At 42.1% G+C, this 22,190-nt stretch overlaps 2 protein-coding genes and 1 long non-coding RNA gene across 4 annotated transcripts in view; 1 reads left to right on the top strand and 2 right to left on the bottom strand.

The window, feature by feature from the left end:
* OIP5 (Opa interacting protein 5) overlaps positions 1–22,190 on the bottom strand; it is a 273,973-nt gene that overhangs the window by 135,744 nt on the left and 116,039 nt on the right. The window lies entirely within an intron of this gene.
* Positions 1,920–6,801, top strand: LOC137475787 (uncharacterized). The gene is made up of 3 exons (XR_011000078.1): positions 1,920–2,085; positions 2,895–3,016; positions 3,719–6,801. It is a non-coding gene; the product is annotated as an uncharacterized lncRNA (long non-coding RNA).
* Positions 11,723–22,190, bottom strand: part of INO80 (INO80 complex ATPase subunit) — a 66,117-nt gene continuing 55,649 nt past the window's right edge. For both annotated transcript variants that reach the window (XM_068193475.1, XM_068193473.1), the window contains 8 exons: positions 21,201–21,273; positions 19,614–19,772; positions 18,226–18,328; positions 17,574–17,662; positions 16,632–16,787; positions 15,389–15,548; positions 14,361–14,570; positions 11,723–13,691 (listed from right to left, as the gene is read on the bottom strand). In XM_068193475.1, the coding sequence (XP_068049576.1) occupies positions 13,474–13,691; positions 14,361–14,570; positions 15,389–15,548; positions 16,632–16,787; positions 17,574–17,662; positions 18,226–18,328; positions 19,614–19,772; positions 21,201–21,273 (1,168 nt within the window). In that variant the 3' untranslated portion in view covers positions 11,723–13,473. The remainder of the gene's footprint in view (positions 13,692–14,360; positions 14,571–15,388; positions 15,549–16,631; positions 16,788–17,573; positions 17,663–18,225; positions 18,329–19,613; positions 19,773–21,200; positions 21,274–22,190) is intronic.

Raw genomic sequence — 22,190 nt, 5'->3', positions numbered from 1 at the left:
TGACTCTTTTTCCCTTTGAGAAAAGGGGATTCAGGGACTTTCTCTTTCCAGCTCCTGTTGATTGTGGAGTGCTGGTACTGACAACAGACACAAGCCAACCCTCCAAACTCTGCATGGCAGGCACAGAAATTTAATTCTTCCTTGGCAGGTGAAAGGATTTTCATTCTGAGTGTAATTTGGCATTGCTGTTTCCAAGAAGTAATAGTGGACAGACAAGCAACTGCAGCTGCAGCCAGATCTGCTGGCTACAGTAAGGGAGTCAGTTGTTTTTTTCTGCCTTGTGCCCCACGTGGTGTGTACAGGGGTAATGTGCACATTCCCACTCCTCCAGTTACCAGCTCCCTCAGGACCAGCAGATCACTGTACCTACCAGTATAACCTGCCTCAAGACTTGAGTGATGGAGTGAAAATTATTTGAAACAACTGAATACACCACTAGTTAAAGACAGGGATAACAGACCAGAGAAAAATGCACTTTCCTGTGGAGGCTCTCACTGAGCAGCTGCACCCTGGGGGCTGGGGTATCCTCCAGCTGGAAAATTAAAGAGTTAAAGACTGAATTTACCTGCAGAGAAGCACTCCCTCACTAGTACAAGATGGGGGGCAGATTCCAGAATAACTCCAGATAAAACAAAACCATCTTCACACCTTTCCAATCTTCACAGGCACAAAGATGCCACTGACAGGAATTAATATCAGATGTGCAACGAGCAACCTCCATTGCCATTGCACAGAGAGAGCCCCTTGCCTTGTCCTGCCTAGCCTGGGTTGGCTCCATGATTTTCCACATCTGGTAAAAGACAAACAGTGAATGCTTGTGAACAAGGCAGCTGCACTAGCAATGTTCCTTTGGTGGCTGTTTCTTCTTCCCTGAAAAACTTTTTAAGCACAGGTACACTACTCCACTGAACTACCATTTTCTTCCCAAGGAATTCTTTATAGTGGACTTCCAAAAAAAGGACCCCATTTTCTCATCAGAAGCGGTGAGTGTGGCAGCCTGCTGCTGTTGCCCTGTCACTGCATCTTCAAGTCAGTAAGACACTTAGCTATTTCGTTAACTTCTTTCTCTCAAGGCTTTTATTGTGTCCTGTGAGTCTGGGCACTGGTCATGTTTTGGTCAGTTGATGAATTTAAAAGGTTAACATCCCAGATTTGAACTTGGGCCGTGTGAGTGAGGAGAGATGGCACTCTGCAACATTTGCTACATGGCCCAGAGTTTGTACTGCTACACAAAGGTGGGGGTTGCTTGCCTCTGATGAACCAAGTGGGAGGAATATAATTGCTGCCTGGAGGCAGTCTCACAACCATGGCACTTGGGAGTGCCAGGTCGATGGTGACACACAAAGACAGTGTCCTGCCCCAGGTATATTTCACTGTAGATTTCCTGTCCCTGTGCCCTGCCTTGCAAGGCCAAGCGAAGCAGCTGGCTGTGGGTGCAGCTCCAGCTTCTGGCAGCTCTGCCGCTGACAACTGGCCTGGGAAAAAACACTCCATTGTCAGAGGGTGGGACAACCAGTGTTGCCAGACACTTCTAGAGATGCTTCCCTATCCAGCAGCTTCCTACTGCATGTGCAGTTTTCTCTGACTTCCCTATGATGAGCTTGTGCCTATCAGGTCACCTCACATTAGAAACCAATTGCAATGGAAACACATTTACAAGCACTATCAATTGCATATTTCCCAAGCCTAAATCCAGCATAATTCATATGATTTCCTTCTAGCTCCTTCTTCAGCCTTTTCCTTATTCCTGCCCAGCAGTTCCCACACAGTCTTGGAACATGGGCCTGAGTCACCATTTCCTTGAGTACATTAAGACAGGACCTACCCAGCTACTTTGCAGTGGCACAAGCCCACTAAATAAAGTAGATAACAGTTAATCCAAGCCCCAGCCTTCATATGTTAAAGCACCCCTTTGGGCAAACAGCTCTTGAAAGGTGGGGGAAAGGATAAGCAAACTCAGCAAAGTTAAAAGGATTCAGAGAAGACTAAACCAAGAAAAAAATCCGATTTTCAGATGCTGCAGTATAATTGTAGTTTCAAGGTGGAGTGTCCAGAACAGAGGAGACCACACAGATAAACAGCATGGTGATTCCAGCTTTAGTAAAGATGTAGTTTAAATATAGCATCTCCAAGGTGTGAACTTACCTGTGCTTCATGTACTTCTCCAGGTCAGAAAATTAGACCAAATTTGTATTTGTGGCTGATGACAATAAATGTATTCAACTTGACAAGGGAAGGAGGTGGAAGGAGAGGGGAGAGGAGAGAGAACAGACCAGATTTCCTCAAATGGATGTGTAAGCAACCAATGGCTTGGTCAAGTCTACCCGAGGAAAAGGTACATTTGAGCATACCAAGAGTTGGGCCAGCACCAACTTTGAAGGCTACTGTGGAGCCAGCCCAGGATCTCAGTCCCAGGAGGAGCTGAAGGGGGAAGGTGGAGTTTTGCATGCATGCCCACAGGCTTGAGAGGCTCCCTGGGGCTCTGCCATGTGTGACAGGGAGAGTCTTGCAGGTGGCCTGCAAGTCACAGGGAATGGCACACGCTGGACTTAGCATCTGTTACAGGAACTGCAGCTGGTTGTATGTAGCACATGTTATTCCATATGTGTCAGCCTGCTGCCCAAGAGGCTGAATTATGGATTTAATTGCCTACAGATGTTTCAAAGGCAGAGGAATAGCAAAAGATAAAACCCCAAAGAATGCTTATCACTGCTGCAGGTTGGCCCCTGCAGCCGGAGCTGCCTGTGACGGAGCCTGTGGAGGCTGTGCTGGCCGCACTCCCCTCGCAGCAGAGGCGCTTTGTGCACACTGAACACAGGGTGGATCTGTCCAGAAAGCACGTCTGGCTTGGTAACAGCCTGTTCTTCTGCTCCTGCTATCAGGAAAGGTTGGAGGGAAAAGAAAGCATGGGAAAGAAAGAGGGTCTGCTGGGTGTACAGCTGCACCAGCACAAGGCAGACAGACTTTGCATGAAGTATCCCGACGTGGTCACCTGTGTGCTTTGACACTTCTCCATGTAACACATTCCAGATAGTTCAGCACCAGAATGGGGGCACAGCTGACATGTCCCAAAACCTGGTAGTCAGTCTAGGGCTGAAACTTTAAATCAGGTTTTATCACATTCAGTGCAGCAATTGCAGTCCAAAGGCAGAAAGGATGGGAGATGTTCCCTGAGTCAAACTTCTTTGTCACTTTCATGCCACCAGTTTTCACAACATGGCACAGACTTCAGTAGCACCAAATCCAAATGTTTTCTAGAACTCAGGGACTGATGCAGCATAAAAAAGGACAGTCCCAGTTCATGATTGAGCAGTGATGTGCCATCAGCACTCAGCCCAGCTCAGTACAGAATCAGTCCCTGTGCATGGGAGGAACAGGAAGGGATTAACAAAATTGATTTACAGTCAAGCTGTGGAAAAACTACACTTGCAGCGAAACTAGCTGCTGCTCAAAGGACTTAGGAATTTCCTACTAACTTAGTTGCCTTGGCTTAGGTGAAAACCTCCCTGGTTTATATGCTGTATTAAAATTATGAGAGAAGCCCCTTGTGGGTTTGAAGGAGCCTTGAGCCCTGGAGTGGAGGGAGGGCGGAAGGATGTGGGCACTCTGGGCAGCACTGGGGAAGCTCTACATGATTTGTTTACAAACCCTGTACACTTTTTGTTTGGCTTTTGGATGTTTTTTATCCCTTCTCAACTCCCTTTTCATCTCATCGTAGTGCCAGCCACACTGATGAGTGTTTATGCTTGTGAATTCCTGAAGCACAGCCAGTACCTTGAACTCTAGAGAATGAGACTGAAATAACGTAAAAGGTCAGGAAAGTTCAAAGACAGAGGTGCTGTTTTCCTAGCTGGGGACACCACACTGTTCCCAGACCACGCTGGGCTGCTCTGGGAACACAAGAACAAAGACTTCTCTCTTATGTCCTCCTGTTTACTCCACTTTTTGCCTCCCTCACCTCACTGTTTTCAAAGGACTCATTTCCATGAAGCTTCAGTTAAAACCACCAAGGATCAATTTGGCCGAAGCCTGACAACTGAGGAGACACTCGATAGCTACTGGCACTTAAAACTCCTGTCACCAAAGGAAGGAGGAAGTTTTTATCCCACTACCCAAATCCTGCTGGCTCACATAGCAGGAGCAAGCCCCAGGGTGCTGCTTTGTCTACAAGCAGGTATCAGCTATTGAAGCAGCTGGAAATCTGTAAGAGTTTCACTCACGGAAAGGCAAGGCAGAGGGTGACTTTTGGAGAGGTTGGAGAGGAGAGGTTTCACGTACCCCTGCTGGTTAGCAAGCCTGTAATTCAAAAACATGATAAGCCCACAGCTGAGCTGGCTGGGCACCTGCTGGGTACGTGCAGCTCACCTGTGCCCTGCAAGCAGAGAGCTCTGGCACACCGGGCACCCGCCCACACTCCGCACTGCCAGCCGTGTCTCTGTCTCTGCAGACCGGGGGCTTCCCTGCCACCTGCCCACGCCACCACGGGATGTGCCCATTGGCACGGCTCCACGCCCGCCCAGTGCCCTCATTCACGGGCAAAGGGAGGCTAGGGAATGGTCCAGGATGGCATGAGCACTGGGTTTCCCTACCTTCTGGCCTCAGCTCTCTGCTTTGCCTTAAACTGAGCCTGAGGACTGAGAGACACCAACAGCACAGACAACATGGAAGTCATTTCACAGACGCACATGCAGCCCACTTACAGCAGTTATAACCTCGTCTACAAACCAGCCGCCTGAGGGGCAACCAGCCAGCTTGCTGATATTAAACTCTGTCTACAAAGCATATGTGACATTTGAAAACATTTAGAAAACAACTTTTTAAAGCAGCTTTTTAGCCCCTCCTTTCCTAGACGGCGTACGAGCCTTTCCTAACTCCGAGTCCGCACCGAAGAAGCACCTCCATGGCAGGGAGGCGGGCAGGGAGGCAGGGAGCCGCGCTGCCCTGGCCCCGGGCCGGCCAGGAAAGGCAGGGGCCGCCCACCCCTGCCCACGCCGCGGGCGGCTGGCGCCGGCACGTGTGCTTCCACGTGTCACAGCGCCAAGTGACAGCCAGCGCCGCAAGTGACCTCCCAGGACTGCGGCTGACACGCTGCTGGATGTGCTGGAGGTGCACAGGGGTGGGAGATCCTGTTACAGACAGCTAAGGTCAGCAGCTCTGGCCTCAGGGCGCTTCTACTGGCGTCATGGGCTGAAATATCTCACTTATTCTTGTTTTCCAGCGAAGTACTCATTTCTTGAAGTAAAATTGAGCCAGAAGTATGTTTCAAACAGCTAGCAGGTTCTTTGATTGCACATAAATTCATTTTGGATTACATATACATTCATTCTTTGCTCTGCTTTATAGGAGTGTGTTTTACTTCAAGTTGTTTCTCCCCACAAACACACAATCCCAACTTTAGAGAGGGAAAAGTGCAGGAGTGCCCAGGTCCCCATGGCTGTGATCGATGCTGCTTTCCGTCTTTCCTTTGACAGCCAGCAGCTGTTAAGAGAATCAATTGCCTCTGGACATGTTAGGCAGGAGCCAGATGAAAGTCTCTTGCTGCTGCACAGCACAGTTGATTCTGGAAGCATTTCTGTCTCTAAACTACATAGATACTGAATCTGTTCCTGTGAATACATCCTATAATTTGAGGGCAGGTGAGTTTAGGACAGAGGGGGAAAAAGTGACTGTGGGACTAGGCTCATGTATGCTCATGCAGAGTAAATATCCACCATTTTTTCCCCAGACGATTGCTGCCTCATTTCATTTGATGGGAGGACCTTAAAAATGAGCAGCAGTTCAATTCCTTTTGCTCTTGTATGGTCCTATATTTGTTTGTACCTTTATGCGCACAAATGCTGGGGGACTGTTCCTCACTTTGACTTTTCTCTGGCAAATCACCATAGCAACATCTACACATCACTGTGGCACCTTGGCAAGCTTAAATTCCTCTTCATGAGACCTTTGTGAAGAGGTGTAATTTCTATTGTACAGATAGGGAGCTGAGAGATCAAGAATATGATTTCAAAAGCCTACAATGACTTTCAAAGCACATTGTGAAATAGTGAGAGATGATGTTTTTCAGAGTACTCGGAACTGTACACTGGGTGTTCAGTGATACCACACTGGAAAAGAGACAATGTGTGCTCCTGTAATCAGCACTACATCCTGATGCAAACATGCAAGAGTCATCTCGTATTTTCATGGGTACTCTTATGTTTGAGGTTGTTCAGTGAGGAGGATCTGTGTGGTTGCAAGTTTAGTGATTTGCTCTCAGTATTCTTCAACTTTTACATACCAAAGCAACTAAAATTTAAGCTCAGCAGAGAAACATTTTTATATAGCTTGGGGTGTTTTTGCTTTATAGGCATCACTCAAATTTCTTGCAGTATCTCAAGCTCTTTTACCTGCTGACAGTTCCAAACTTCTCACTTGTGTTAATTCCTGTAACATCTCAAACATGAGATCTGGTCTAAATTAAAAATTTAAACATTACTTTTCCCTATCCTATCAAGTATATCATTGCAAGGCAGAGCTGGGCTTCTCTAATCTGTCTGTGAATATTCTACCAAACCAGTTCTCACTCTTAGTATTTAGTTATTTGATTCCTGACAGACACAATGATACAAATGACAGCAAACTGCAGTGAAGCTGAATTACATTAATTATACAATCTATACCCCTGATTGCATATGCTAACAGCAAGTTATCAAAGCCAGGGAAGCTGCAAAGCTCATGACTGGTTGTTTCAAAATCATGTAAAGCACTTCAAAGCAGCCAATAAAAGGAATTGTCAGGACTTCCAGTCCCATGTCAACCCTGTTTTAGAGACCTCCTTGTGCATTACAGATTCAGAATCACAATGTCAGTAAGCTTCCAGTTAGTCAATTGGAATTGATCTGAGTGTCAAATTACTAGAATACTAGGAAAATTTTTTCTTATTGTGCTAACCAGATGAAATAAATATCTCACTAAAATTATGACTGCAACTTAGTTACAGTAATTTCTTCCAAACTCTGAACATGCAGAGAATGATGAAAGACTGCAGTCATCTGGACAAACAGACATTATGAAGCTGAATTACTGTGTCAGGGACCTTTAAAATCCAGAGACTGGAATGTCCTACTGGGCACCTTTAGAGCTATTTTGAGATCCACTTCCAACAAAAATGGTGTCCCTGCCCATGGCAGGGGGTTTGGAAGTAGATGATCTTCAAGGTCCCTTCCAACCAAAAACCATCCTATAGTTCTATGAAATACCATAGTACTATGACTGTAAATAAATCAAAGAAAAATCTCTAATTAAATGGCAAGAAGAGGGAGGTCTGCAGGAATGCAGACATTGTTCAAAAAAGCATTCACATGAACTCTAAGGAACGACCAGGAGCAGCAAGAACAAGAAGACTCAGAAGAGCCCTCCCATTAGCACCCACCAGATGCATGGAGTAACCCCCCAAATCAGGTTTTTGGCTAGTTGGTTTTCAAAATTCTCTGAAGGTTCATATAGCCTGAGCACCTCTTCTGTTTCCCCTGCTTGCAAAAGAAAACCTGGGAGCTTTGTCACAGACAATGAAGTGTCACTCAAGGGTGTGTCGGGCCACGTGCCATTGCATTTACTGAGCAGCAGCACGCTCCACTGATCAGCACGTAGCTAATTGCAGTCACACGCCAAAGCCTTAATGTAGTTTAAAAAAACCTCACAGCAACATTCAGCCAACTACAGGTGAAATGTGCTGACTCTCCCATTCTTAAAAAAAACCCCATCAGCCTTCCACAGGCTGAGTGAAATATAGACAGGCACTCTGCACTGCTGCTTCCGACTGACTGTGGGGAGCGCAAGGTGACTGCTTCGGAAGCACTTCTGTGAGGAACTCAGATGGGTTTAGACCAATCTGACACAAGTTTTGACTTGTCTACGGAGGAAAGTTACTTGAATTACAGAAGACTGTGAATTATAGAATAGTTGCTCCCAGCAAATGCGAATGTTCTTCCTCAGCAGAGAGCTTACCTGGGAGGGGAGTTCCTCGGGAACATTGTTGAACAAGTATCATAAAACTATTTGTCTGCACAGCAGCTGCAAAACTCTAAAATGTACTCACTAAACTGAATAAAAATGAGAAAATGAGAATTTCTGTGTTTGAACTCTACTGTAACATCAAGGGAAACTGTAACACCACACTTGAAAAGAAATCTGGACAACAGTCACCTGAAAGACAGATGACATCTTACCAAGATATGGAGGGAGGGCTACCACTTTTGATCTATTTCTTCCTAGAGGAAGATCCAGTTGGGAAGTTAAGATGTTGAGGAATTACAGAAATAGATAAGAGGTGAGATTAACAGGATTTGCTTCATGTAATAGGAGACCATTTCTTTATCACATCTTGAGAAGAAAGCTGCTAGTTTCTTGTAATGATTAAGAATATTTTAATAAATTTAACAAATAGTCCAAAAATCAGTTTTGCAAGACAATGCAAATCAGTAGTAAATTTCCTAGTAAATGCTAATCTCTGAGCAACAGTAAGAGTTTTTCTTTTCCTGTTTAGCTTTATCTTAATTCACAGTCCTCACAACAGAGGTGCAAGGCATAAGGGTTATGCATTTGAAAGTTAACACTTTAGACAGAAGCATTTCCCCTCCCAAGCTAAAGCACTAAAGACAACACATGGGTCTTAAAAAGAGTTGGATATGGTTGAGGACAGGGAGGAGAAAAACAACTGCTTGCAAAACAATTCATGGAGATGACAAGGGATACTGTAGTGCTTGGATGTTTAGAAGCTCACATGGTCACCTGTTAGGTACAGCAGACCTAACAGAACCAGCAATACTGACAAAGAGGGAAGAGACAGTCCACGGGAAACTCAAGAAGACACAAAAGTGATGTTCCAGTTTTCATCCCTCATTCTATCAGGAATGCTCATCAGCTGAGGAAGGAAGGAGTCATTGTTCCATACCTGAGTACTGAAACACTTCCTCATGCTTAGGATGCAAAAGAATTCCCTCATATGCCCCTAGAAGAGCATTCTATAAATAGAGTACAGTACAAAATGCCTGGAAGGCCCATTAGCTTTGGAGTAACTTCACTTTTCTGAAGGGCTAGGCAGGAGCTAAGAGGAGGCTGAAGCCGGAGGAAATCCAAGTCATCTTATCATGCATTCCTCCATTTCAGGAGGCATTTATTGGATGCTTTTCAGAGGAGCACATGCTAATGTGAGTGCTACAAGAACAACTTGTTTACTCTACAGATCTGCTGGTTGAATCTGAGAGCTGGGCCATGTGTATTGTCCTAATAGATGCTCCAGAGAGAAAGGCTGAATCATCCCTTCCCCTCTCATTCACTGCTATGCAAGTGGTGCAGGCTGCAAATAAAAAATAAATCCTTCACAATTCTAGGAGTGTAAGATATTATTACCTTTATTTTAGCATGTATGTCTCAGTTATACTTCACATGCAAGCAGCATCCCTTTGGGTAGTGAGCTACAAATTGTTTTCCAGCCACTCTAACAGAAATTTCCACAGGACAGCAGGGTGTGCACCACCATCCCTCCTCAAGCAGGAAGGGGAGCACTAGACATGCCTGTAAGGCTCCCTGAGAATTATAATGTGTGTTTCAGACTGGAGAGTCAACAAAAAAGAAAGATGGAGGCAGAAGTGAGAAGCTGAGGAGCCTGTAAGTCTATCTGTGAGCAGAAGTAGGCCAGCTCACTGAAAAGATCATGTAGTGCAGTGGTCACAGGGCAGCGCTTCCCAAATTACACCGATCCACATCCTGCCCCAGTGATTTTATCAATTGTGCTCGTCCTCCTCTCAGCTGCAACTTGGCTGTCCCTGAGCTACAATGAAAGTAGTGCAGATCCCTATTCCTGCTGCATGGAGCTTTTCCCCCTGAGCTTTGCGTGCCTCCTCCACTGGGAAATGCTGCTGAAGGAAATACTTTGGGGATATGGAAATAAAGCAAGATAGGCATACAGGCAGCTTTCTACAAAGGGGACACAAGACAGCGAAGAGCAGGGACACTGTGGTGGGGAAAGCATGCGACAGAGAGGGGAGAAGGCACAGAAATACACCACATTTGGACAGTGCAGCAATAATATCCTCAAGTGAAGAATTAAAGCAGTTTCTGGTTCAAACCATCCTGCAGTAACCTGTTCATCTCTTTGCAGAATAAGAAAATAAAATTTAGTGGCTGGCTAAATGGAAAGGACAGCACACTTGAGCCATAATAGAAGAGAGAAAATGCAGGCTAGGGGACCAAGGGAGTCCTGGGACCCTTCTGAACTAGACAACCCTTGTAGGGTAAACTACCAAATGAGTGAGGCTGGGACACTACAGCACTTAAAAGTCCTAACTTCTCAGGACCTAAGAAAATTATAACCTTTAAATGTCTTCAATAGGAGCATTCATCAGTGAACTGTATTTAACAGTTTTGTAGTAATCAGTGAGTAAAATGCTATAATCAACTAGCATGATGAATACACAGCACTCCCAACATTCCCCAAACCATACTAACAACTATTTCACTATTCCAGCTCAATACAAAATTCAGTTCATTCGATCACGTGTCCACCTTTAGCAAATACCTTGATCTCTTCAAGTAAAGTGAATTTCTCTGCCATTAATACATATAAGTGCATAACACGCAGCTGGAGTAAAAAGATGCTCAAATGAAATTATAAAGAACAAAGCTTCAGTGTGCACACCCATTTGCTCGCTTCAACAGAAGTGTTCCCCAGATATTGAATACAAAACTACCTCCACCTTCTTAAGAATTTCCCAGTCTTTGTCTTTATAGCACTACTTCCTTCCCCAAACCAAGAAATTAGACTGACAGCCATCACATGATTTTCCCAATTCTTTGATTACTATCACAGAATCTTTTCTCCTGTAATGCATAATACCAAGAATGTTGAAATGTAATGTCTTATAGAAATTGAACTGAATATGATCTAGCAGTTCATTTATTTTACAACTATGTTAGATCTTATTGAACTTCTCGGACTGACACAAACTGTGCAAGCAGATGTGCTACCACTACTTTGGCCATAACTTGTGATGTCATTTGGTGTTTCTCTTGAAGATTAAACGATTTTAAATATTTTTATTTTTATTTATGTTATGTTAAATATATTAAATGATTTATTTTAGAAATATATTCTAAATATATTTATACTCTTAAATAAATATTTTTATTTTTATATTTATCAGTGTTTTAAAAATCAGTAATTTAATCTTCCAAAAGTATAGCATGTGACAGTACATATTACATTTTTGCAAGCTTTTCAAATTATAATTTTTTTTTTCTCTCCACTTTGGATTATAATCTAATGCAACTGTCTAGCAGTTTGGAGATCGAGACTGTGCATAAAAAAGTCCTTTTAACTCCCACTGGAAAGAAAAAAATAAGAAAAAACAAAGAAATAACAATAAGAGAATGATGTCTCAACAATCAACTGTATTGAATTCAACCACTGAAGTCTGTTTAATATTACAGTTGCTTCTGTTTTCTTGTGACCTGCTGCACACTTACTCCAAAATAGGTTATGAGGTAATCAGTGACTACAAACATGGGATAAGGGTACAGTTGTAACTGAAGGTTACAAACTTGCCAGAGCACAGACATTCTAGAGGTTTACATGGAGCAGTGTTTGTCTTCAGAAGCACTTCCAGATGCACACCCCTCCATGCTTCCTTCCCTAATCCTCTCATTCATACAGCTACATGCATAAAAACCACAAAGACACTGATTTACATAAAATTATCTCACTCCATTTTATTTAAGATTTTCTCCTCCAGTTAGTAAAAGAAAGATGTGTCTCTCTGTATACATATGTACAAGTTCAGTTACAAAAATAGACAGCACATTCAAAGAGAAAAAAAGGCTTGGCATTTGTCTGATTCCCTCTAAATATCATATATACATGTGAATAGAAGGGGAAGGGGGAAGTCTTTATGAGTTAATTAAACATCACCTCCCCCTCAATTATCCCCTGCAAATCTGTTCAAAAATCAATCTAACTAAGCTCAGTTCTGCTATTTTCAGGTGTGCAAATTAGAGGCAGAACCAACAGGAAGCACTCGCTCTACACTGAAGGACGCCAGGCAAAGGATTTGGGATCAGAAAAAAATTATAATAATAAAAAAAGAAATAATTTTCTACTGTCACAGCCCAGACCTGCAACTCAACTTGCTTCTCTCAAGGGATGAAAGTGCCCCGGCAGAACAGCCTCTTAATTCAATGTGTGAGACAGAACAACTGTCCCACACCTAAATCTCAGTGCAATGCAGACAACGCTTACAGCAAAGCAAGGGGCTACGGGCAGGGTTTGTGCATCAAGAACGGGGAAGGAACAACCAGGGAACAAGAACACGGATGGGTGCTGGCAGCACTGCCTTCTATCAGCCTCATGGGACACGGCTACTGCCCACACTGCAGGGAACTCAACCACGCCAGTATGTGTGATGATCACAAAGATGAAGGGAAAACACACTGCAGGAACAGTCAATGTGATGGCTGGGATATGAGACAATTTTTTTTCCCAGGATTTGGCTGGAAGGGGGAATGGCACAGTTCTCTCTCTCTCAGGACTGTTTTTCATTGCTCCTCTCACAGCACTGCAAGCTGCAGATCCATGCTCTGCTACGGCACAGTGGGAGGAGCAGCACAAACTCCTCCTTGACACTTCAATTTTCCTCCTTCTCGAGATTTGCACAAATAGAGCATTATTTTGTTTCTGAGCTTTTAAGAGTTCTGCGCACCTTAAAAATGAGAGAAATCATTCTGAACATGGTGAGTGTTTGTGCTGATGAGAACTCTGAAATGCAAACCAATCACTGGCCTGCGGTTTCTTCCACGGTGTGAAGCAGAGGCTGTGCTGCTGCTCTCACGAGGCCTGACAGCGCTCCCTGTATTCTGCAGCTCTGAACATCTTCCTGACAAATGGTGCTGAAAAGAGTCTGCTTCCTGGAAACCACCTGAGACACATTCCTTTGAATTTCAAGTCTTTAAAGAACCCAGAGATCCATACCAGAAGAATTTTTTTGATCACATATCTTCAGCATAGCCCCCAATTACTCCTGCATGTTCACTGACCAGCAGCCAGGACAGAAATGTCGTGTGACTCTACAGGATTCTCCTGGGGTTCAGATACTGATTTCATAGGACAAAAGTAATGCTGGGCTCCACCTCAGGCTACAAGACAGGAAGTATACTGGTGTGATTTCAAGCACACACAGCTGCAGGATATTGCATGGAGTAGTTGGATGCTTTCTTACCCCAGACTCCTTTCCCTCCTTCTTGCAGTGTCTGCAAAGATAGTTTTTTGGAATACACATAATCAAAGTGCTCACATCAACCACCCACTCCCATTGTGCTTTGATTTTCTTTCCACACATGTGCTGGACAGCAACAAGGCATTTGTTAGCATGCCTTCGACTGGCAGGGTGGTCTACTCTGAAAGCCAACACAGTTCAGACAAGCTTTGGGGGTTCAAAATTACTACCGACCACCTGAGGTGTGGGCACCTTTGCTTTGCTTCCGAATTGAAGTTTCTGATATGAGACTGCTGGTCAGGTTTAAACTTTTGGGGGTCCCACAAATACTGTTTCCTTTGCTCAAAGAGGAGCTCAAGGGAGAAGAGGCGTTTGAAGGTCCAAAATCTGCAAGTCCGGAAGGCCGAATGATTGCTGTTTGTAGAGGGCTACTTGCAGACATGCCTAGCAATGGAAAAGAGAATCAAATTCTACATGAGCATATTATTCCACTTGTGGTTCTTCAACAGCAGACAATGGGTTAACAATCATTCCTAAGACCATTCTGTATTCATGACTTACAACAGTTTAATGAAGAGGGCTGTCCTTAAGATACAAAACATCTTACAATTATACCCTGGGCTATCTTCAGCTGGTGTAAAGCTGCAGCTCAATCACCATCAGTTTAGCAGGTTTTGGAATGCGATACTGGAACTTCAACATGATGCAATGCAGGAAAACCACAGCCATAGCCGAGGCATAAACAACACTATCTGATCTGTCTGAATACCACATAAAAAAACCCCAAAACCAACAACAACAACAAAAAAAAAAAAAAAAAAAAAAAAAAAAAAAAAACAAAAAAAAACCCCAAAAAAAAACCAAGAGGAAAAATATTTGGTGTGAGATAATTCAAAGGGCAGATGAAACTCAAGGTCATCTGAGGTAAACCTGGCTATCCTCTCACACCCTTACCATGTCACACTTTGTATTGCCTGGATCTCAGAATACAATGCACAAGCAATACCAACAACACAACATTTAACCTATCTTCTGACAGGCTGTAAGCAGCCATCAGGCCAGCTCACGTTGGCTGTGCTCTGGGCAGCCAGGTGCCTGCCCTGCCCCACGTACCTTTGGAGACGTTGTACCCGTAGGCTGCGTACGCCGCAGCAGAGGCCGCCGCTGCCCCCGCCTTGGCCCCTGCCATCGCAGCTGCGCTCCCCGCTATCGACTTCCGGCTCCTGCCTTTCCCAGTGCCACCTTTGGAGCCACCTTTGGGACGACCCCGGCTTCGACTTGACTGGCCTCTCGCAGCCAGAGATGTATCTTGCATTGAAACGCCTGAACAAGGAAAGAATGTTAAACCAGTGACCCGTGCGGTGTTTCACATGCCTCACGAGTGAGTGCGGCATCAAAGCTGCCTAGCAGTTACGTGGATACTGTTCCTCTGTGGCATTTACAGTAACAGGGACACTGTTAGCAAGCAGCGGTCTCACGAAAAGAAATTACATATACCAAACTTCACTCTTTAGCAATGGTATCTTAACTGCAACTGCCTGCATTATTATAAATCCAGCCTACAAAGAGGTGGAGTATTCCAAGTTCTACTTCAGGATGATGCATTTTCTTGTTTGAAGATGGAGATGCAGTTGTCTTCCATCTGCTATCTCTAAAGAAACTCGTCAAGAACTATGATGCTACTTATTTCACTGTGAAAAACTACAGTAATTAAAACCACTTGACATTATTTAAAATTACACTGCACTTCAAAAAAATTGTTCCAACCACCCACTGGAGATAAAGAACGAATTATTAACCCATTAGCAAATTCAAGGAAAAGCTTAGAGAATAATAGTTCTGTAGTTGTCTGTCATTTGGTAACAGACTTAAGGGAAGGAGAGCCCTCAATAACATAGGAACAAAGGACACAACATTTTGAAGTAACTAACACAGAAAAGAGGTAAGTGTGGTAAATGACAGACTATAAACAGATTTCCTATCAAATCAGAAGTAACTTTGCAATGAAAAGGCAATTATTTTCCCCCCAAATCTTGCCAACCACTCATATATCCAGGGCAGAATGCAGAAAACCTATCACTTAGCTATGCAAAGTCAAGGTTTAATAAATGTTAGTAATAAATCAAGACAAGAATACTGACCATTCACGGTGTCTGAAACTGAGCCAGTAATGGAAGCAGGAGAGTTTGTTGCCCTTGACTGAGGTGCTGAAGAAGCTGGATCATCCACAATCACAAGCATATCATTACTGCTCTCATCGGGGGGGATAGAGCCCATATGTAATTCACTGCTGATGGATATCTAAATGTGACAGAGAACAAAGCCATTAGCACCTCAGGTTAGGAAAAGGTACAAAAATAGTAAGATCTCCAAAACCTATATAATCACAAGTAATTGGTACTTGTTCTTTTCCATTTTCTCTACAATAGCAGAATGAGCATGATACATCATCTGCCTGATCACACCACACTTTATTTACATACTGAGCAGCAGTAAAGACCTCCACCTGCTATTTAATTTCAATTCATGAAAATACGTGTTAAGTTATGAAGCAAAAGACTAATGGGCTCAGCAGAAATTTAAGTAAACTGTTGTTCAACTGTGAATTTTCAACTGCAAAAGAGAAAACAGGATTCTTAAGCCACTACTACTGCTAATAAAAATCTAAATAATAAAGGAACAGTACGATACAGAAATCTTAATCGACATGGCACAGAACAAAGTACATTTGCTGCTGAAACCAATCTGCAATTCTTTACACACAGATGAAGGAAAATAAGATTATGCCACGGAGAAATTTTAATTTATATTCCAGAGGAGAAAAACCAAAATAAATCAGAACCTGATGCAAGTGAGGAAGCAGAGACAGAGACACAGATGAGACTGGTGAGGGGTACTTACAAAGACACTGAATGTCAAGGAGCTATTTGAGGGATACTGTTTGGCTCAGGAGCAGAGTGTTCTTGCTATGGAAGATATTGGTATGGGACAGGGTACATGGTTATAAATGTGAGCATGAGAATGGTGGGAAAAAGGGACAAGAAAGCAGGAAGAAAGTTAAGTGGGACTCCAGATAAGAGTGGAAAAAATTCACGGACTGGAAGGGAGGAACGTCAGGGGATAAATTCACTGTAAGAAAAGGGAGGCAGAGGGTGAAGGAAGAGGGGAATAATGGAATGTCAACATGAGGAGCTGTAAAGCAGTCTATTAGAAGATAATGTGTTTTCAATAAACTATTTTCATTTGCATGGTTCACCTTCAAGACACATCACTTCCCCACACACTCAAAGCTCTACAAGAGCTAAGTACCAGATAGCAAGAATCCCACAAGATGTAGGGCCACAACTAGACCAGTATGTGGGTTAAAGCAGTGGTGAGTCTTACCTCGCTGAAAGGACTGGGCATGGCAGAGTCTACACTAATGAAAGAGTCATCCCCATCAGCAGACAAGTTGGAGTTATCAGCTGAGGGAACAAATGGGATCACAAGGTTCATGTTCTCTTTCTTTCTCTTCCCATCCAATTCGTCTTCCTTCTTCTTCTGAAATAATGAAGTAATCCAGAAATGAAAAGGCAATAAAACAGAAGAATGGGAACAAGCAACCCAAAATCTCAAAATCTAGTGCAGTATTTTAACTCAGGAGTGCCATAGGAAGAATTTCCCAAAACAAGTTTCTGAATGATATGGTAACAGATCCCTTAAATGTTCCTTCTTTTGATTTCAGAAGGGTTTTGTTTGCTTTTCTTCATAAAATAGCTGGGATGATGGAGTATTACTCTTAAAAAATTACTTTGATTTCTAGTACTTTTTGGAGTGAGCTTGAAATTCTTTACCATTACACAAAATTCCAATTAATTAATGCAAAGCCTCCCTGCCTTAAAAACTCAGAATTTTCATAAACTGTTTTTAGTGATGCTTTTTAAACAAACTAATCTTCCCTAGTTCCATGGAAGCCTTATAGCAGTATGGGATTTACCTGTGTTTGCTGCTTCCTTTACATTCCCCTTTTGTCCTTGCAGAACAAAATCTTGATAAAGTCACCAATTTAATGATCAGTTGATTGTCAGGTTTGTTTGGATAGGCAGTACTTCCCTATTTTTGTAGTTGCCAATGGCTAAAATACAGGTAACTATGCATTACTTATTTTGTAATATCCCTCTTCCATGTAAGGAACTGCCAGACTGACTTTCAACAGCAAAGGCAAGAAGGTTCACTCATTAAGACTGCCTTGGCATAAAATGTTTCCACATTCCCTAACAGTGATCCTGAAGCTCTTCTGGCTCTATCACTGACACAGATACAGGCAACCTCTCTGTATCAAAGTACCTTCTCAGCATATTTTTCCCTTTTACGTTTACGCTCCTTCACACGATTTGTTTCTTCTTGCTGTCGCTTCTCTTCTTGACGCTGACGCACTGTTGGAAAAGAAATACAAAGCTGTCACCATTGCAAAGATATTTCCTAGCCTTTTATGAATCTTACAAGAAATTCTTATTCCAACAGAACTGGGAAGAAAAGTCAGTTGCATTGAAACTAAAACACATTGAAAGAATTACTCTATTAAAACCATTTGTTTCCAAGTCACTAAAAAGTCTTACAGGGAAATTCTTTCAAGCAACATGAAAGAGTATGCCTCTAACTTCAAAAAATATGACCAAATGCAGCACTTTTACTAATACTTTTCTTGTCATGACCCACATAGTTCTTGTCAAAGCTCTGTCATTCAGGAACAACGTAATGATCCTGAATGAGTGCCAATAAAAACTTAATCACATCATCATGTCTCATTTTGCACAACTTCATTCAGCTCAGCAGTGATATCAAACCAGCTTGTACTAACAAGAGTTAGCAATACAAAAAGAGACAGGAAACAGAAGTTGTTATCAGCAATACATGTGTTTGTAGAGATAAAAACACAGATTTCATACAGTAATGAAGTGGAAAATGGGGGAATTGCTGAAACACTAATTTCACATACATTTCTTTTCTAGCTCCTCATCATCCAGCAGAAGGCTGACCACCTCTTTTGGCTTCAAGGTGTCAGGTTTGAAATTGCCACCTGAAATTACCATTCGTTGAATCTAGAAGGAAAAAACCAAGTGAAGAACAGGAAAGATTAATCAAAGCCACCATGAAACATTTCTCATTACCCATCACTAAAAGCCAGCTGCAAAAATCATGCCAAGTACATCTCTCTAAGTCAGACTTGATCAAATTTCTCTATTGTAGCAAATTTAGCAGCAAAATTTTAGGGTATAAAATACGAGAAGCCCCTGAGATAGAAAGCAGAAAATTACCATCCCTTATGGAAAGTTACATTTTTTCTGAAGCAGTATGTAATAAACTAGAAATTATAGTAGTATTAATTAATATACTGCTGAACAGAACAAAACAAAAACACAGCAACATCCCTCTCAAGTATTATTTACCCATTCAAATTTTCAAGTAACTGCACAGAGGATCATGAAGATCACATACTTAAAGGGTGCAACATTTTTAGTCTCCTTGACTGAAAATTGTATCTCCATCCTGAGTCGGTGTTGCAGTTTAAGCAATTCAGTCAGCCTCTGTTACTAAACTAGATTTAAAAAAAAACCCCAACAACTAAGAAGAGTTGTAACTTAACAGAAGAGAACAAGCTTTAACATAAGGCAATTTCAATGATTTGGATCACCAGCAGACTACACCTAATTTTCAGGCTGATTTCAGGTAACTCTAGTGCAGTATCTCAGAAAAAATGGTTTCAACAAGGGAAATATGAATGCATTCAGTTGCTGCAACATCAGGAGCAGCAACCAAGTAAGACAAAAGCTAGAAGAAACTCCAAGTACACAAAACATCTGAATGTTGTATATAGTGTATCTACTGCTACCAAAAAATATGAATCCCCTTAGTTATTTTCTTGCCAATAAAGTGTCATGAGGTTTAAAATTCCTAGTACACTTACTGCTTGATGCTGCAGGACACTGAGCTTTTCTGGCAACCCTAACACCTCAAATAATTTCCACTTGATTACCTTCCAAGTGTCTTAAAAAAAATCAGCTGTTGTGTAACATGAGAGGAATCAGTAACTCTGACACAGCAAAGAGAGAAGCCCTAGCCTTCAAGAAGCCTGAGTAGTTTCACAGCAACATAAGAAACAGTTTTAATGAAGCCATACTGTAAATAATTAACTTCTTTCCAGTTCTATCAATATGTCACTGGACTGCTGCTGTGTTAGAGACACATGTTTGAACAAAGACACTTCCTGTTGCCTTCTCTTCTGTCTCCCGGCAGACACTTTTTCTGTCTCTTTACTCATGCTGATAGGTGCTTTATGATACCATTCCTGTAACTTCTCGTTGCAGGTGAGTTCTTTATTCCTACCTCGCTCTTTTCCTTTGCCCGCTGTAGGATGCGCTCCTCGATGGTGCCTTTACAAATCAAGCGGTACACAGTGACTTGTTTGGTCTGACCCAGCCTGTGGGCCCGGTCCATGGCTTGCTGGTCTACTGTTGGGTTCCAATCACTGTCATAGAAAATTACCTGCAAGGCAACACCAGAAAGGATTAAATAAAAACATACGTTTAGAGCAGCTGGTGACTAAGCGAACAGAAATCCAATATACTGATAACAGTAAAAGTTCAATCATGTTTCACAGAATTACAGCCCCACTGTAGGCTGTGTTAAACTAGCCTTGCCCAGTCCTGTGAAGTCTCTTCCACTGCATTTCAGGTGAATTGAAACTAACTGACACTATGAATATTTCAACTTCCAAAGACCGTCTTTAATATCTTCTTTAACAGACCTGATAGGGAGGCACAAAATTCCTAAGTTTGTTATCACATTAAATCACTGTCATGCAATTAATTATAGACTGCAGTCCACATCATGGACACATTTTAGTGTTACTTACCATCATATCAGAATTTCATGAAGAAAGTAATACTCCAGTTTTTATTCAAAACCTAGATAAAGTCTAATGTTTCTAGTACTTTGACTATAGAAAAACTGAAATGCCACATTAAATTCATATTGCACTATCACTCTAATAGTACTTTATGCACAATGAGCATCAAAACCAAAAGCAATTAAAAAAAATTTAGACCTCAAAATAAAGTATTAAGAAAGTTACACAGAAAACCACTAGAAGTGCTCATGCAAGTAACCTGCCTGAGCTTCTATCTGTTTATTTCTTCTTTTAAACCCTGAAAATCCTACAGATATTTGTTTTCTTCTGATTTCTTGTGACTGACAGCAAGACAGGATAGGATTTTTTTGATTCAGAGATCTTTGGGTTTGTGTGGCTACGGACTTGAGGTCAAATCTGCAAGCACACCAGGTGCAGGTTAGAAGCACAAGAATAGCTGTTAATGAAAAGATGAATGGTTCATCAGTATTCCTTCCCTAGTGATTAGTGGCAGCTGCTCCAGAGTGCAAATCCTTGCAATTCACCTAAATCAGTCTGTCTTTACACCTCAAGGGAAGAAATTTATCCTTCCTGAGTAGCTGATCCTCAACTACAAATGGTTTCCTACTTTTATAGGCATTGTTCATTCTTCTGGGCACAGAAAAAAGGGTAAGTGATAACTACTCCACTGGTTCCTTTGTAACTGAACCTTAGGTGCAAAGGGTCATTCATACAGTGCATGCTGTTTCTTCCAAGTGTCATTTGCACCTGTAAACCCCTTCAGTAATCCAACTCCTTTCTGGATGCTGGTACTGAAGTATGTGTGGAGTGGGAAGAAATTTCTAACTGTAACAAAAAACTGTGTACCAAAATGTCCAATATTCTACAACTTCATCATCAAGATAATATTAAATTGCTGATAACAAAGTAAACAGGATAACTGTAAACAATTTCACAGTGTGAACGGCAGTACTAAAAATATTGATCAGTATGGGCAAGAGAGTGCCAACTTTCACACAAAATGACTGATTTTTCCACATATATTGTTACCAAATATCACCTACCGTATCTGCAGCTGTAAGGTTAATGCCCAAGCCTCCAGCTCTGGTACTTAACAGGAACACAAAAATATCATTCCTGTAGAGGAAAGAGATTAAACCCCCTCATTTTGTGTATGAACAAGGAATAACCACAGAAGCAATTTTTTGACCCATATGAAGCAATCAGGGGTATTTCTATTACTTGAATAGATCAGAACGCTTTGTACTGTTCATTCATGGTCAAGGAAAAGAAACATATGAAAGAGTGAAAGAAGGTAATCTACCCAAGAGGACTGTCTGAACATGTAAACATTCAATTTGCAATCACAGTTTATTAATCTGTATCAAAACAAACCAGGGCTTTCTTATCTTGCCCACACTGGAAATTAAGATTTCATACACACAAAGAACAATCTATTGTTACACACAACTGACCCGATGTTAAAGAAATCTTGCCTTAATGATGCTCAACTGATAAAAAAAGAAAAATAAAAGTCAAAACTGTGTAGATGCAAGTTTTGTTCTAAATTTGGTGCTTTGAACAGAACAAACAAGGAGACAAGCCTATATGTAGCATGACCAAGTACTCATGAAAACTCAAGTGATAACAGCAAAATCAAAGCTTCTGCTAAGGTTGTGAACTGCACTAGTGTCTCTGCAGAGTCAACAGTATTTAGAAGTGTTCCACACCTTATAGATCTCTGAACAGGCTGACACAAACAAAGCAGACAGCACACTAGTAGGGACTCCAAAGACATTGACACATTGTCCTTCTCTGCTTAAGAGAAGACAGTCTGGAATGCCACATCCTTTTTGTACTACACTGTCTGAACAACTTGGCAAATGTAAAATCAGTGAAGTACCAGAAACTCTTGCAGAATGAACGGGAAGGAACTAAAACCGAGCTGTCAATCTTCAGACTTTATCTTGTAGGTAACAAAGCCAAAGGAGTCAACAGGTGCCTGTTTTCACTGAAGGTAATCTTTGGCCTGGTAATCTGTTCTGTTCTCTTGT

This window comes from Anomalospiza imberbis, chromosome 6 (assembly GCF_031753505.1).
Source record: "Anomalospiza imberbis isolate Cuckoo-Finch-1a 21T00152 chromosome 6, ASM3175350v1, whole genome shotgun sequence".
NCBI lineage: Eukaryota > Metazoa > Chordata > Aves > Passeriformes > Viduidae > Anomalospiza > Anomalospiza imberbis.
The sequence above is the reverse complement of the archived record's forward strand: the minus strand, read 5'-3'. Positions and strand labels throughout refer to the sequence as shown.